This window comes from Oncorhynchus gorbuscha, linkage group LG09 (genome assembly GCF_021184085.1).
Source record: "Oncorhynchus gorbuscha isolate QuinsamMale2020 ecotype Even-year linkage group LG09, OgorEven_v1.0, whole genome shotgun sequence".
NCBI classification, from domain to species: Eukaryota; Metazoa; Chordata; class Actinopteri; order Salmoniformes; family Salmonidae; genus Oncorhynchus; species Oncorhynchus gorbuscha.
In genome coordinates, this window is record NC_060181.1 from 39,381,295 (window position 1) to 39,398,754 (window position 17,460).

A 17,460-nucleotide genomic window follows, 5' to 3' on the forward strand; every position below is an offset into this window, starting at 1 on the left:
GTTTTCCTAGCCTCCGTGCTTCTACATCTGCATTGCTTGCTGTTTGGGGTTTTTGGCTGGGTTTCTGTATAAGCACTTTGTAACATCTGCTGATGTGAAAAGGGCTTTATAAATACATTTGATTTGATTTCCGTTACTTTTGATAGGCTGCTGTTGAAACATTATACTGAGTGCACATCAGTACTAGGTATAACTCCAGTGACGGTAATTTCTCTTTCACACTGTCTTCACAACGATAATGTTGTCAGGTGAAATGGGAGAGGAAATTTGTTTAGAGAAAATTGAGATAGGGAAATATGAGTGAGAGTGAGAATAGTGTGACAAATAATTGTTGATAGAGTAAATCAACAGAGAAAGGGTCTGTGTGTCACTAAGTGAGTGATGGAAAAATTGAGAGAGAGAGAGACAAGGAGGTTGATGAGTAATCGTTCTTCTTCACAGTGCACAGAACTGGCAGGCGCTCCTCCTGTGGCAATCCCCTTATCTCTCTCTGCGTCAGCCAGGACCTTAATATAATCAGAGAGAGAAGGAAGCACAGTATTACCACTGGCTATAATGCAGCTCATAGTCAGGGAGGAGTGGATGCACTGCCCTACTGACAGCACATAGTGCACCACAATGCAATGTACCCTACTAAACTTTAATACCACACCATATACAATCCTTCTAGCTATACTGCAGCTAACCTATAATAAACCTTACATTTCCCGTGTCAGGTCCCATTTTCAGAAAGGACTCCATGCCATATTCGCCAAATAAGGCATTAAGTACCACTCCAAGCCTTAGATAGCACACCAGACCATCCAACATGTTTCAGCTCTTCGTCAATGTTGAAGCCTTTTTTTATAATAGTAATGTATTATCCATAGACCACAACAGCACAATGCAACCCAACCCAAACTTTGTCCCGTATGAATCCCCCGCACACTGGTCTAATCATATTACGCATTAGAATTCATCCTCGCCATGCATGCCTTTTAAATCAGGGGGGCTCATTTTGTCCTGTACTGCAGCCCCACAAAGCTCTGACTGGTAGTGCCATCTTATGGAGATAATTTGCTGCTACAGTTTCCTAGTAAGTCGCAGTCCAGGACCCTTTTCTAATACTTCAGAAACGCATCCTTCCCTCCTACCTTCCTGGAAGTAAGCAGAGATATCAATTAGTTGGATTGGTGAAAGTAATGGGGTGGTAACATTTCTTACACCTATCCAATCACGTATAAATCTCTGCTTGCCTCAAGGACGCAAGGAAGGGAGGATGCATTTCAAAGATATTTGAGGAAACAAGGAAGGATGCATTTCTGTATTCGAACACGGCCCGGTCTCTCTCATTACTTATCACAATGCTGAGCACATCTGACTGCAGCATTCTGTCACTGACAGGAGAATTACTTCCCTACGTGAATGAACGTTTCCAGTTGCATAACGACCAACTCTGTTGAAGCACAGTTCAGACCAGAGAGGTCACAACTACCCCTGCGTTGCATTCTTATAGACTAATATGTTATTACGTGGGCCCAGATATACATACCAGCAGTACATGTATTTTTGTTAGACAATTATTTGTTCATACAGTATGTGTCATTTTTTAAATGCAAAACACTGTGCAATAAATACATTAAACAAGTCAATGAATCAATTTAGGATCACTGTTTTTCGACTGGCTTTAACTGATTACCCTCCTCGTGTCTTTCAGTGTAGCAAGGTTTGGAGACAGTCATCCCTGGATTCCCTCTATGACCTAACTACATATGTCTTTTCCCCTGATCGGGAGTTGTGGTATGGTGTTGAGGTCCTTATGCCTATGTTGTGTACTGTACAGTATGTGCTTCAGGACATAGGATCTGAACGGTATGTGCTGGTAACAGCCATCCCCACTGCACTCACTGTATAAGGTTCTGCATTGGGCAGTGACGGCATAAAAGATTTACATGCATGATCACATTTTTCTTTCAACTTTCCGATACAGGAGAAAGTGACATTTACTTTTGAGTCAACTTGATTTTGAGTTTTTATAAATCATTCCCAAATTGTCTCCCTGGCAACAATTGTAATAATGTCACCTTTAGAATGGAAGAAATCAAGTACATTTCTAAAATGTCCCCATTTCTTATTCCTCCTACCAAGAGGACGCCTTCATCTGGGGCAATGTACAGAAGTCACACTTACTTTTGCATAGCCGCTTTATATAGCCGCTTTAAAATAGACTTTGCATTAACTTTAGCAATACAGGTTGGATCTTGCTCAAGGGTACATTACCGTTAAGTGATATAGACCCTGTGAATAGATCCTGCAAGTCCAGTTGCTTAGCTGTAATCAGATAATACTGTCTCCTACACAAACCCAGGTTGACCATGGATAAATTGTGGGTTTGAAGTTGTCAGCAGAGGCAGAGTATTTGGTTTGCCCCTTGCCGTTACTCGATCTTGCTCCACCTACGTCACACCTTCACGGCTATATGCAGAGTTTATTTTTTGAAGTGTTGCAGCCACAATTCTTTAATCAACAAAATACTAGCAGAAGCCCCAGGAATTCACCTCCACCCCCTTTCCTGACAACCTTGTCGGGTGTCCAGTGCCTCTAGTTCTTTTTTTTTTTTATGTCATTAACAGGTGGTTGTCAAAAATAGAATGAAGAAACACACACACCAAACTCTCTCATGTACACGCACTCTCTCTCTCACTCAGACAAACGCACTATCAGGTGCAGGCACACGCAAACACACACGCACGCACACACACACACACACACACACACACACACACACACACACACACACACACACACACACACACACACACACACACACACACACACACACACACACACACACACACACACACACACACACACACACACACACACACACACACACACACACACACACAGTAACGGGTGCATGCTCACACACACACACATACTCACGCACGCACACACGACACAGACACAGAGTGATATAGAGACCACACACTCATGACGCATATTCTTGCAAATACATTTTACAGGGGCCAGCAAAGACAGACAGTTCCAGCACAACCATACGTGCATGTCTAAACAAACATATACACTTTCAAACACCACGTAGGCATGTGGCCACATAGTTACTAAACCCACCCATTCATCAACTCTCTGCAACACACGGCTACTTTGGCCTCCACCCTCTTTCCACTGCCCATACCTCCTCTCCTCTCTTCCTCTGCAATCCCTCTCTCGCTCACTCCCTCTCCTCGCCTCGCCCTATTTCATTCCCGAACTGAACCACACACACACACCAAGCAGGTCAGCAACTTCTTCATATCATTGTTATGATTCGTACCGTGGTCATGACTAAAGTCTATAGCAAAGCAAAATGAGTGGAAGTTAATTCATTTGTGTCCGTTGTAGATTTTTAATGACAGCGCTGACGAAAAAATCATAATAAATGAACTGAATTGCTTGAATGTTGCTCTGGGGTCTCTGCAAATGGTGGCCTTGAATGTTGCTCTGGGGTCTCTGCAAATGGTGGCCTTGAATGTTGCTCTGGGGTCTCTGCAAATGGTGGCCTTGAATGTTGCTCTGGGGTCTCTGCAAATGGTGGCCTTGAATGTTGCTCTGGGGTCTCTGCAAATGGTGGCCTTGAATGTTGCTCTGGGGTCTCTGCAAATGGTGGCCTTGAATGTTGCTCTGGGGTCTCTGCAAATGGTGGCCTTGAATGTTGCTCTGGGGTCTCTGCAAATGGTGCCGTTTGTGTTTTTGCTGATTTCAATTTCATGTTGATCACACTGTTGTATATTTCAATGGGTATTGTAATTGAATACGTTTATTTGAATGGAATCTTGCGAGGCACGTTAAGTATTCAGAACTGAATCATAGAGGACTGTTTTGCATCTGTAATTGTCATCTCTATGGTTCAGAGCTTCCTCTCATTAAGCTGTCCATTTGTATACCATGCGAGGTTAACAGTAATGCTGTGCAAATATTTGTGATGAAACCTTTTCATTGTCTTATTTTTAGTTGGCATACTAGTTGCTTAGACTTCTTTGTAAGGTAGCTATGTGTAGGATAATTACTACGGTTGTCCATCTTTCAGTCTCCAGTAAATATAGATATAGTTCTTTAAGATGTGTAAGTGACTTTAACACAATGCCGACTTAAATGATAGTAACTGAAGTAACATGTGCATACCAGTAGAGGCACCTCAGAGAATTTCATAAAAATAGTGGAACAAAAAAAAAACTATCATTTTTAGATTAAACTATACAAAATATATTCACGTCACCAAATAATTAAAACACACAATGAAGGTCTACAGTAGCCTAAGCAGCACTCTGTAGGGTAGCACCATGGTGTAGCTGGAGGACAGCTAGTTTCTGTCCTCTGAGTACATTTGACTTCGATACAAAACCTAGGAGGCTCATGGTTCTCACCAACTTCCATAGACTAACACAGTAATTATGGCAACTCCCAGAGGACGTCCTCCAGCCTATCAGAGCTCTTACAGCATGAATTGACATTTTGTCCACCCAATTAAAGGATCAGAGAATTAATCTAGGACTGAGAGCATAAGCTACAGATTGCATTGCAGTGCATAACTTGTGGCGAGTAGTTGACTCGAAGAGATAGAAAGACAATAGTTACAGTTAACAAATACATTTCTTCAAAATTTAAGATGGAGAACGAGAGAGCTAGTTTTCGTAGTATTTTTTTCACTTTCACTTACAGTATTTAGCTAGCTAGTTTAGCCTACTCAAAGACCCGGCTCAAACGGAGAGGGGTGCAAGATTAGAAGCTGGCTAAGGCTATCCAAAACTGGAAGTCTTCCAAGTCAAGGAAGGTTTTATTAATTTATTGCCACCAAGGCCTGCCGGTGTAACTGCTAAACTTATTGCTAACTGTACACTGTACTGCATGATTGTAGCAGGTTGACTAATGCGTTAGTTCTATTAGCTATGTCGACTATGGCGTTAGATAATATAGTGACAACGATGTAGGCTGTTTGCAGCAGTTAGCAGTTATGTTATGGGTTGGCTTGAAAAATAAATCTGCCTGGTCACAGACAGCTAATGTGTTGTGCACTGAAGTCCGCAAGTGAAGGAAAAAGGTGAGAGACGAGTAGCGCGCGTAGATGCGAAAAGGAATTCAACAAACAAAGTGATCATGCTCTTTGTTTATGGCTGCTATGAAAGTGAACTGTGTTTGCATGTGATCAGGGGTGTATTCATTCCTCCAATTCTGTTGAAAAATGTTTCTTAAACTGAAGCAAACGTGACGAAACAGGGATAGACATACCTAAATTTGTCCAAAAGCAACTCTCGTTTTCAACTGTAGGACTAATGATTACACCCTAGATCAGCAAACGTTAGATGCAGGCAAAAGTGTGTGCAAGGCGGTATTGAATGTAACACAATCTGCCACCATGATTACGAAACATTCTCTCGACCTGTGCACTTATGTTGTAAACTTTTATTCATAGGCTAGGTTGTAGCAACCTCATGATGGGTATAGAGGAAATTGGAGTATCATGTAGTAGCCTATACCTATCGATGTTACATTGAGCTGGGTGAATGAAATATGAATGACAGTCATCCAATATGCTGTAATAGAAATAAGGTCATGCTCATAAACATTTTTTGTGTCTGCCCTCATCTTAAAACAGTACTGAGCTCCACTGGTGCACACAATATTTGCTATGAAAAGGTGAGAAAGTATCAATTTAGCACTCATTAACATGTGCTGGTTCAGACTTGATATCCAACCATGCAGTTGGAAAGTATTCTTTGCAGCATCAAAATTATACTTGCCATGTTGGATTGGATCAGACTCTATAAGGTGACATGGCAGTTGTTCCTTTTAGTTTGTACTAACATTGTGATGGATTAAAGTCAGTAGATTTTTCTTCTACTGATGTAAAAACGAATTGTTGTTGTTTTTTTCTTGGTTTTTCTTCTAGAATAAGCTGCGTTCTCCCTCCTGGCTTCTCCTCCATATCGCTGTTTCCCGACATTTACACGGAAGCTACCAATCTTTTTGATCTTTTTTTTCTAATCTATTCTATCTTTTGAACCATTTTTCATGATGACCCGCTCATTGCATACTTCTTACAAACCACCTTTTACATCAAGCTTTCGATGTCTGGTGTTAATACCTAACTATTACTGATTTGTGCCGACTCAAAAAAAAATACACAAATATATATATTTTCTGCACTGATAGTCCTTAATATGCCTTATCCTTTTTTTATGGTTGGTTTGGTATGTTTGCTTTATAAACGGAGTCAGTGCTGCTAAATCCCATTTCCCTTCTTTCCCTGTCTACCATCCTTTCTATCGCTCCACTGCCACCTCACCATATAAACCCATTCCCTGTCTCCTACACTCTCTACCTGTCTTTATCCATTATTCATATATATTTTTTTCAATCGTAAACATCTGAAAAGCCATGTGGTCCACCTTCTTTCTGCACGAAGAGGATGGCAGGCCGATTCCACCAGGATCGGGAGTAGGAGCCGGAGCAGGTACTCTGGGACTGACCGGTGTCATGGGTGGCAGAGGGGCTGGGGCTGGTGCTATGGGAGTTAAGCGCCGTGCAAAAGCATCAACATCAGGAGGCATGAGCGAGGTCCAGGAGGGCAAGATCAAGCTGGCGTTCTTCGTGGCCATCGTGGGTGTGGTGTTGACTGTCTTGGGCTTGGGCACAGAGTATTGGGTGGTGCTGTCTCCGCCCAAGAACTTCTACAACAACCAGACATGTCTGGCAGCACACTACGGGCTGTGGAAAGGATGCACCCGGACTCTGTGGGTGGCTGACATAGACCCTGAGCGGGAGAGCTGTGGGCCGGCTGAACTGCCCGGAGGTAACTGCTCTGGAGTTGCATGAATAGGCCTACATTATTTTGTGTTAACCAAACGGTCTCCACTCAAACTCATGCAATCCAATTTGTACAAAATCACCTATCAGAAATCACAGACCCATTTTTTGCATACTGGCAAATTGTGCAAACCAAACCGCATTCACTCAAACTCATACATTCAAAACACTCTCTTGACAAATCCTATGGCCCTTTATGCCAGATTTTAAAGGGGATTCACAAAATTCACGATCCCAAATTTCAAGGCCATTATATCATTACTTAGCTATAGCCCCACCGTTAGTTACGGCTAGATATCAGTTATTTGTATTGTGGCCATAATCCAATGACTGGCCTTCAGGTGTAGACTGGGTCACAGATGGACTGCAATATACATTTACATTCTGTAGGGATAGATGCTTACCTTAAACTCACACACGTATTACCCACAAATACTGTACTAAAATGTCTTACTAGAGAGGGCCGTCTATATGTAGAATAAACTACCTTGTATCAGACTACAAGATGCCATAACACTAATTGCATAGAAGACATAACCTTGGCATTGTCATTGATGTGCACGAATGCATAATAATTAGTGTGCCGCAAGCCGTATGAATCGCAATAAGATTATGGTGATGTGCAAGTTGATAAGGTCTCCCTCTGTTTCAAATAAGTTCCTTGTCTCTCCCTGTCTCCTTTAGAATCTAACTGCACCTACTTCAAGTTCTACACCACTGGAGAGAATGCCGTCATCTTCCAGAAGACAACAGAAAAGAGTGAGTCAGCTTGTCCCCTGCCTTCTTTCAACCCATGTCTCACCTTGCCCACCCACACACTTTCTTTCTTCCTCAAGTCTGTCATCTATGTTGCACTGGGTCAGCCATTGACTGCAGTAAGTGTCTAAAATGTATTCCACCTACTCCTTTTACATTATAGCATTGAAGTCAGTAAGACTGTTTCTTCATGGGTCAATGTGGGAAAATTGTGAAATACTTTTCATTTTTTTCGTGAGCTCTAAACCAGAGGTGTCATGCGCCACATTTTTTAAAGAGGGGCACGTATTTTTCTTTGGATTTATTATACGCAAAATAAACTTATCTTCTGGATTTTTTGTTAGTTTATTGAAACTTTGGGGCATGGGGGCATGATGCCCTACGTGTCAGGAGTGCGATGTTTAACGTTTCTATTATCCTCTAGGCAAGTCGGTAACTCCTAGGGCAGCATTTCCCAAACTCGGTCCTGGGGAACCCAAGGGGAGCAGATTTTGTTTTTTTGCGCTAGCACTACACAGCTGATTCAAATAATCAACTCATCATCAAGCTTTGATTATTTAAATCAATTGTGTCGTGCTAGGGCAAAAAACAAAATGTGTACTACTTGGGGTCCACGGGACCGAGTTTGGGAAACGCTTCCCTAGAGTATATCAGTGAGGGGATGTACCAATATCTGTGAGAATTACAAGTGGATGCAAGGACTTTACCTTTTGTAGATTGGCTATGTTGAATAAGGTTGAACTTATTTGGTTATTTTACTTACCTTAGTTGAGTGAACTCATTGCAAGTCACCCTGGATAAGAGGGTCTGTTAAATGACTCAAATGTAAATGTACCTGGTGCCAGTGTACTATGAATAATGGAATGTACCTGTATCAAGACGATAACCGTTTCTCTCTTCCCAGGTCTGAATGTGGCGGCGGCCATGATGGCCCTCTTCGGTCTCTTCCTGATGGTCACAGGGTCCATATGCATCACCACAGCCCTCAGCAAAGGAGAATCATTCTTCCTCAAGGCTGCATCGGTTTGCTTCATTCTGTCAGGTGAGTGAGTAGACATATGACAGCCATGGTGACATACTGTACATGTATAACTACAATGATTAAATGTTACTATTTTGACATGTCTAATGAGACCTTGGGAAGAGCTCAATTGCATACTCCTCGCGTCCTCTCTCCTCATCTCCTTCTCCAAACCCATTAGAGGAGAAGGTCAGAGGGGAGAGACCTCTGGCTTTTTCATCCAATGGGTTTTCAGAAGGAGATGAGAAGAGAGGAGCGAGGACATGAGGACATGAGGAGTACGCAATCTTCGCCATGTTGCTAACAAGTTTGAAGGTACAATAAGACCCAGATGCAGACAATGTTGAATTAACAACCGTGTAATAATCCAACAGGGGCAGGCACAAGACATGTCAAGGGCAGACAGGGGTCAGTAATCCAGAGGTGGGGCAAAGGTACAGGACGGCAGGCAGACTCAGGGTCAGGGTAGGCAGAGATCAAAAGTCCAGAGCTGGGGCAAAGGTGCAGGACGGCAGGCTGGCTCAGGTGCAGGCAGAGTGGTCAAGCAGGCGGGCTCAGAGTCAGGACAGGCCAGGTTCAAAACCAGGAAGGTGACGAAAAAGAGAGACTGGGGAATAGCAGGAGCTGAGAGAAAAACCCTGGTTGACCTAGCAAACAAGACAAACTGGCACAGACAGACAGAAAACACAGGTATAAATACACAGGAGATAATGAGGAAGATGGGTGACACCTGGAGCGGGGGCAATCAAAGCATATCTGGTTGACTGGAGTGTCGGCATTGAAAAGGCCTGGGTCCAGGATGTCTCTGGCGGGGACCCAACATTTCTCCTCTGGGCCGTAACCCTCCCAGTCAACCAGGTACTGAGACATGGGTTTAACTCTGGACACATGAAGGGTGGGATGTATACGAAGGGTACGGGGCAACAGAAGATGAACAGCAGATGGGCTAATCATTTTGGAGATGGGAAATGGGCCGATAAACCGGGGGGAGAGTTGCGGGATTCCACCCGGAGAGGCAGATAATCATACCTTCTGCCCGAGACGGTACTGGGGAGCCAAGGTCCGAAGGCGATCCACTTGTCGTCAATACCTGGAAGTTGTCTTGAGGAGGGCTGACCGGGCTCTCCTCCAGGTACGCCGACAGTGGCGGACAAACACAGGCAGAAGGTATGCCGACCTCTTCCTGCTGCTTGGGGAAGAGCGGGGACTGATACACCAGGGAACACTCAAACGGAGATAGGCACGTAGCAGAGCAGAGCAGGGAAGGGTATTGCAGGCGTATTCGACCCACACCAGCTACTGGCTCCAGGTGGTGGGGTTGGCAGAGATCAGGCAGAGTAGTCTCTAGATCCTGGTTGGCTCGCTCCAACTGGCCATTGGACTGGGGGTGGAACCCAGAGGACAGGCTGGCCGATGATCCAATGAGGGTGCAGAAAGCATTCCAGAACCGAGACGAGAACTGAGGCTCCCAGTCAGAGACCATGTCCACTGGCAGTCCATGGATTCGGAAGACGTGCTGCACCAAAGTAGGCCACCGAAAGGATTGTCGCACGAAGGCCAAGGTTCGACGGGAACCCAGGTGGCAGGAATGGGCCCACTTCAGGGCCGTGGAGCGGACAGCGTCAGGCATAAACATTAGTACCGCTGCCCCTCCCAGACCTGTTTTCATATACCCCAGCTGAGTACCATCACTGGGCACGAGACAGGGCATCCGGCTTGACATTCTTGAACCCTGGCCAGTAAGAAAGGGAAAAGTTGAACCGGGTAAACAGCAGGGCCAATCTCGCTTGCCTGAAGTTGAGGCACTTGGCAGAGCGGAGATACTCCAGGTTTTTGTGGTCCATACAATGAACGGAAGTTCCGTCCCTTCCAGCCAGTGTTCCTCCAACGACTTCTTCACTGCGAGAAGCTCTCGATTCCCCACATCGTAGTTCCTCTCCGTGGCGTTAAGTCAGTGGGAGAAGGTGGCGCAGGGATGCAGCTTAAGGTCCAGGGCAGAACGTTGGGACAGGACAGCCCACTCTGACATCCGAGGCATCGGCCTCTATCACAAATTGACAGGAAGGGTCAGGATGAACCAAGATAGGAGCAGTGGTGAAGTGGTGTTTGAGGTCCCGGGAACGCCCGGTCAGCAGCAGAGGACCACGTGAACAGGACCTTGGTAGAAGTGAGTGCAGTCAGGGGGGAAGCCAGAGTGCTGTAAACCCGGATAAAATGGCATAAAAGTTGGCACACCCCAGGAAACGTTGCAGCTGCACCCTGGATGTAGGCTGAGGCCAATCCACCACCGTTCTCACCTTCCCGGGATCCATCTGGACACTCCCAGAAGAGATGCTGTAACCCAGAAAGGGGATGGTGGAGCAATGGAACTCGCACTTCTCCACCTTCACAAACAACTGATTCCAGAAGATGAGAATGTCATCAATGTAGGTGAAGATGAACCGGTTCAACATGTCACAGAGAACATCATTAAGCAGAGCCTGGAACACAGAAGGAGCATTGGTGAGGCCAAAAGACATGACCAGATACTCGTAGTGGCCGCTGGCCATGTTGAAGGTGGTCTTCCACTCGTACCCCTCTCGTATCCGCACCAGGTGGTAGGCGTTCCGTAGATCCAGCTTGGAAAACACAGTGGCCCCCTGGAGCGGCTTGAAGGCCGAGGAGATGAGTGGTAGCAGGTAACTACCAAAAATCACCTGTTTCCAGCTACAATAGTCATTTACAACATTAACAATGCCTACACTGTATTTCTGATCAAATGTATGTTATTTTAAATGGACAAAAAAATGTGATTTTCCTTCAAAAACAAGGACATTTAAGTGACCCCAAACTTTTGAACAGTAGTGTAGGTCTCCGTAGCCTTGGTCTCTGGACCCGACTGAGAATGCAGACGTCCCCGGGGCGGCGTGGTGCTCGGGAGAAGGTCAATACCGCAGTCATAGGGTTGGTGCGGTGGAAGCGATGTGGCCCGGGCCTTGCTGAACATCTCCCGGAGGTCCCTGTTACTCTGCAGGGATGGAGGAGAGGTCCGGGGCACCTTCTGAACCCCCAGGAAGATCTCCCGGGGTGAGCTGCGCTGACTTCAGACAATGGGCGTGGCAGAACAGACTCCAGCCCATGATGGCATCCATAGACCAGTTGATGAGGGGATTGTGTCGCTGGAGCCAGGAGAATCCCAAAACCACAGGAATCTGAGGAGACTTGATGAGCAGACATTCAATAGTCTCGCTATAATTCCCTGACATCCGTAGGTTGATGGGAGTGGTATTATGAGTGACCCGGCCTATAGAGCGCCCATCCAGTGCTCCAACATCCATGGGAATGGAGAGGGTTGCGTCCAAAAAGCTCTCATCGGCCCCAGAGTCAATGAGGACCCGGAGAGATTTAGACTGGTTTCCCCACAGCAGGATGGCATGAAAAGGGGTTTGAGCAAGGGAAGCAGAAAAGTTCCCCATATGGCCCACCAGAGTACTCGCTCCTACCGGTGAGCCTGGTATTTTAAAGGACAAGAGGACACAAAATGACCCAAAGTCCCGTAGTACCGACAACTCTTTGCGTTGATCCTGTGTTGCCGTTCCGCTGGCGACAGCCCAGCTTTGCCTCGTTGCATAGGCTCGGTAAGTGGTGACTCAGCCGTCTTCGTCAACTCTCGGGCGAGGTCGGGAAGCCTCGGGTTCTCTTGGCAACGGGACCGCCAGGGACTTCCGGGATGACTCGGAGGCAAGGTGGAATCCCTGGACGTGCAAGCGAAATCGAATTTCCTCTCCCTCCATCGTTACCGTAATCGCACATCGATTCAGATGGTCAAAGCGATGAGGGAATCGAGATCCGTAGGTAACTCCCGAGCAGAAGTTCGTCCTTGACCTCCTCCGAGACGCTGTTCAGGACCATATCGAACAGCGTTTCCTGGTTCCAAGCACTCTCCGCTGCAAACGTTGGAAATCCCCCTCATGGTCTGCCACACTGTGGGACTTCTGCCGAAACTGGATTAGCTTCCGGGCAGCTTCTCTCCCGGAGAACAGGGCATCAAAAACCTTCTTCACCTCTCCTACAAACTCAAATGACCGGCTGAAACTCAAATGCAAATGCAAATGGCCGGCTGTTGTTCCCAAACAGTAGTAGCCCAGGTGAGAGCTCTGCTGGACATCAGCGTGATGAGGTAGGCTATCTAGGAGCGATCCGAGTGGAAGGAGGAGGGCTGAAGCTCGAAGATGAGGGCACACTGAGCTAGAAACGCCCCGAAAGGTACTCGGCTCTCCATTTAAGCGTTCCGGGGGAGGTAAGCGGGGCCCCCGAGAATGGAGTGACCGATGAGACTGCACTGCTCACAGCTGAATTACTGAGAGGCTGTGGGGTTACCACCATGGTAGGCTGCCTCGCAGATAACCCGCGGAAATGCTCCAGCAAAATGTCCAACGCCCATTCATGGCGTTCAGCCAACGTTTGGCCCCCCTCCATAAGGCCACAAAGCAATTACTTGAACCTACCAATGGTGGCTCCTTGGGAGGATATGGCGTTGCGCAGCTGGCCCGGGTCTGCTGGGTCAATCATAGCCAATTCGTACTCTCAGGTTTGAAGGTAAGACCCAGATGCAGACAACATTGAATTAACAACAGTTTAATAATCCAACAGGGGCAGGCACAAGACAGGTCAAGGGCAGGCATGGGTCAGTAATCCAGAGGTGGGGCAAAAGTACAGGGCGGCAGGCAGGCTCAGGTAGGGCTGGGTGGTATACCACATTTGACTATATACCGGTATTTATGCACAGAATGGTTTGGGTTTTTACTTTACCTTTATAACGGTATTTGAATGTTTGGTTTGTTAAATGTGATACACCGTGTGTAACGTCCATTTTTATAGTTCACTCCACTTCTTGAGTCATCCCTCTCCACTGTCTCCAAACCGCTTTCCACACAGACCTAGTCCCACCCCCTGTCACTCAAGGAGCCCATTTGTTGTTGCTTGACCACGAGACACTTTCATTCAGTCTGCATGGTCAATGCAGCACATGCATAAATGTTGATGACAACAATTGTTTCCAGTTGTTTCCACTTTGATCTTAATATAAATCCACAATATTAGTTTGTGTTTCCTACATCTGCAAACATCTAGTTTGTATTTTCTTAGCGAGTTAAGCTAAATCGTGTTGGCCACTAATGCTAATCGCTAGTTAGCTGGCTGATAAAAGTCAGAGCAAACGTAGCTAGCTAATACAGTCTGATACCAGTACTGGTGGATGCTTAAATCAGCATGTTGTTTGTGCAACAGTATCTTCTAAGTCAAAGAGGAAACGGGCAAAGCATGAATAGGAGGAATAGGCAAAGAAAAATGTTGGGTATATGAATAAAAATTTTATGTAGCCAAAGATTATAGGGTCCCCTAGGAAACATTTACATTTACATTTACATTTAAGTCATTTAGCAGACGCTCTTATCCAGAGCGACTTACAAATTGGTGCATTCACCTTATGACATCCAGTGGAACAGTCACTTTACAATAGTGCATCTAAATCTTAAAGGGCGGCGGGGGGGTGAGAGGGAATACTTATCCTATCCTAGGTATTCCTTAAAGAGTCAGGTGTCTCCGGAAGGTGGTGATTGACTCCGCTGTCCTGGCGTCGTGAGGGAGTTTGTTCCACCATTGGGGGGGCCAGAGCAGCGAACAGTTTTGACTGGGCTGAGCAGGAGCTGTACTTCCTCAGTGGTAGGGAGGCGAGCAGGCCAGAGGTGGATGAACGCAGTGCCCTTGTTTGGGTGTAGGGCCTGATCAGAGCCTGGAGGTACTGAGGTGCCGTTCCCCTCACAGCTCCGTAGGCAAGCACCATGGTCTTGTAGCGGATGCGAGCTTCAACTGGAAGCCAGCCAAACACTGAACATCACTTTGGTTCCTACCCTGTCACAATAACTTGTTCATGGCATTTTCATTCATTGTCAAGTCAAACAACACTGTATTCAAAGTGCCCACTATTATTTATATTCTAGCTATATAATTATAATAAACATTCTATTTCAATGATTCCAAAAGTTTTGATCTAAATCGGTATTGCAACATTTGGTTAAAAATAAGGCCTAGTATTTTTGCCCATATTGTGGCAGTGTGGAAATGATTTCAAATGAGTGCAGGAAATGCAGAAATTGAGGGCAATGCAGGAAATATTATTATAATAAATTATTAAGTTGAATTGAACAGTATAAAACCATCTGAATGGAGAAAGATCCATGTAAATAATTTTGAATATATGTGTTGCCACTCTAGGGTCACACACTACTCAGAAAGCAAATGTAGAACTTTAATTAATCAAAAATATAAAATAGCATCAAATACCGTCATAAATGTGAAAAATATCATATGATATGATATTTTGGCCAAATCGCCCAGAACCTAGACTCAGGGTCAGGGTAGGCAGAGGTCAAAAATCCAGAGATGGGGCAAAGGTGCAGGACGGCAGGCAGGCTCAGGGGCAGGCAGAGCGGTCAAGCAGGTGGGCTCAGAGTCAGGACAGGCATGGGTCAAAACCAGGAGGGCGAGAAAAACGAGAGACTGGGGAAAAGCAGCAGCTGAGAGAAAACCGCTGGTTGACTTGACAAACAAGACGAACTGACGAAAACACAGGTATAAATACACAGGGGATAATGGGGAAGATGGGTGACACCTGGAGGGGAGTGGAGACAACCATAAAGACAGGGGAAACAGATCCGGGGGTGACAGTTGCAGAGAGTTTGGAGTCATTTAGGAGTCAATCTGTGCATGCAGCAAAACAAAAGCTACCGGTACTCAACACTTAAAAAAAACATCTAGCCATTATTCAAGGGTATCAAGGGAGCTCACTAATTAGATACATAGGGCATTAGTCATGGCATCTGTACAGTCCTGATATACTCTGATGCTCTGAGAAGTAGATCACAGTTATCAATACCACCTCCACCATCCCACCAGTAAAATGTATTTACCAACTCCACACACACCAAGCCCCTGATATCTCTCTCTTTTGTGCTTTATCCCTCCCTTTCTTTCTCTCCCTTTCTCTGTCACTCTTTCCTCCTCTCTCTTAGGCCTCTTGATTCTCCTGTCTCTTATTGTTTTCAACCAATCGGTACTCTCCTTCCTAGCCAGTGACCATTCGGTGCCGTTGCATCATGAGTTGTCTTGGTCAGTATCCTGTGTTGGGTTTGCAGGGGCCATTCTTATTTTGGGCGGAACCCTCTTTCTCTTGCTTGCGCTACCATTCAGCCCCTGGCGAAGGTGTTTTCCCCCCAAAAATGAAAGTGATAGCTAGTAGCGAGGAGGAGGTATTGCACTTTATCTGTATTGTCTTATGACTGTTGAGAAATGGACGGTCTCCTGCAATTTGACATTGAATCATTTGAAGTTGTGTTAAAGAGGGGTTCAAGTTGTTCATTGTCTTGGATGGTTTTTTCTCTCCTCATTTTGCATAAATCAGTAGGTCATTGAAGGGACACTATACTGTTCTTGACTTATGAAAGGTGAAGAATTAACGCAATGCCAAATTACTTGTGTGCCAGTTGACAGCAAACTTTTTCTCACATTGAATGTGCAAAATGTAATGTGCCAGTATGTTCCCCCCCTTTTCAAGTGTGAAATTCAATTGAATTCAAAATCATTTTAAATGAATTTAACAAAAACAACATTTTGCAGTTGTGTTTTGAATTGGTTAACATTACTTCATTATTTTTGCCAAATCTTTGATGATATTCTGATCAACAGTCTTATTAGAGAGTATAATCCTTAAGGATAGTAATTGGGATTCAGATGTATTTCACAGAATGAAAGTACAGTACAACAATTCTAGAGTTTCTAGTAAATAAATACATACACAATATCATGATATTGCAATGTTTTTACAACTGCCTTTAATATACGATATGTGTATATATATCAAAGAGACATTAGCCTCTAAATCCAAATGTGTTCAGACCTCAAAGGTCAAGATTAGTCTACGTCCCAGGCCATCATGTTTGTGAATTCAGTTATATGTCACAATATAAAAGTAATGTAAAAGACAAGCACCATGTAAATTCCAGATATGCAGAGCTTCTGTTTTCCATTAAGTTGTGTAGTGTAAGATGTGTGGACTCCTATTGACATTAGACTACTTTCAAAGTCTAAAATGTGATTTTGGAGTCTAATGTCCCTTAAAATTTTAGATACACCATCTGCTCTGGGTGTGTGGGTGACTATATTATAGAAATTACAATAAATTATTAAAGCAGCACTGCCTAAAAACATCACTGCCTGAAAGGACAGGCAATTTCATCGTAAACCCTATTCAAGAGTTAAGAGGCTACTAACCAGTTATATAAGGTTGCATTGTAAATACACTATTCAAAGTTATATGAGCCTTTAGTGTTGTAAATGAATAACGTAAAAACATTTCATGTGTTCTGTGTAACCCAAATGTCACACGTTTATAAATACTGTAAGATTTTGTATCTGTTTTGTCTTTTTCTAGTGAGATAGTTGTCAGAGGTAACCTGTGCATATCTGTATTTAAATGGGTATTGAAGGGTAAATTGTGTCTGTGGTTTTCAATGGAAATAATTGCGTATGTAAGACTTGATTTATTATTAAATGTGAAGACAACATACTGTATCCCTTTCTTGTGCGTTTTTCTGTATTTTTTCCCACTCTGCCCTCCTCCATCATTCATCTCTCCATCATCTTCAACACACATCCCAGGCACCATCTTGACCCGTTTCCAGCTTTCTCTGTCTCCACTGTCTCCCACATGTTGGCACTCTCTGCCGCTAAATTTGGAGCGTGGTGAATCCTGCTGAAGTGGTTCTAAGAAACGCAGACCTTGGATTCAAACTGTGATC

At 44.7% G+C, this 17,460-nt stretch overlaps 1 protein-coding gene across 5 annotated transcripts in view; it reads left to right on the forward strand.

Moving 5' to 3' along the window:
• LOC124043605 (voltage-dependent calcium channel gamma-6 subunit-like) overlaps positions 1-17,226 on the forward strand; it is a 51,448-nt gene extending 34,222 nt beyond the window's left edge. For 3 of the 5 annotated variants that reach the window (XM_046362369.1, XM_046362370.1, XM_046362371.1), the window contains 4 exons: positions 5,930-6,832; positions 7,531-7,605; positions 8,507-8,644; positions 15,676-17,226. In XM_046362369.1, coding sequence (XP_046218325.1) covers positions 6,418-6,832; positions 7,531-7,605; positions 8,507-8,644; positions 15,676-15,899 — 852 coding nt within the window. In that variant the 5' untranslated portion in view covers positions 5,930-6,417 and the 3' untranslated portion in view covers positions 15,900-17,226. Of the gene's footprint in view, positions 1-3,185; positions 3,280-5,652; positions 5,677-5,929; positions 6,833-7,530; positions 7,606-8,506; positions 8,645-15,675 lie in introns of those variants that run through there. The other 2 variants (XM_046362367.1, XM_046362372.1) reach the window with 2 other exon arrangements.
• The last annotated feature ends 234 nt before the right edge of the window (positions 17,227-17,460 follow it).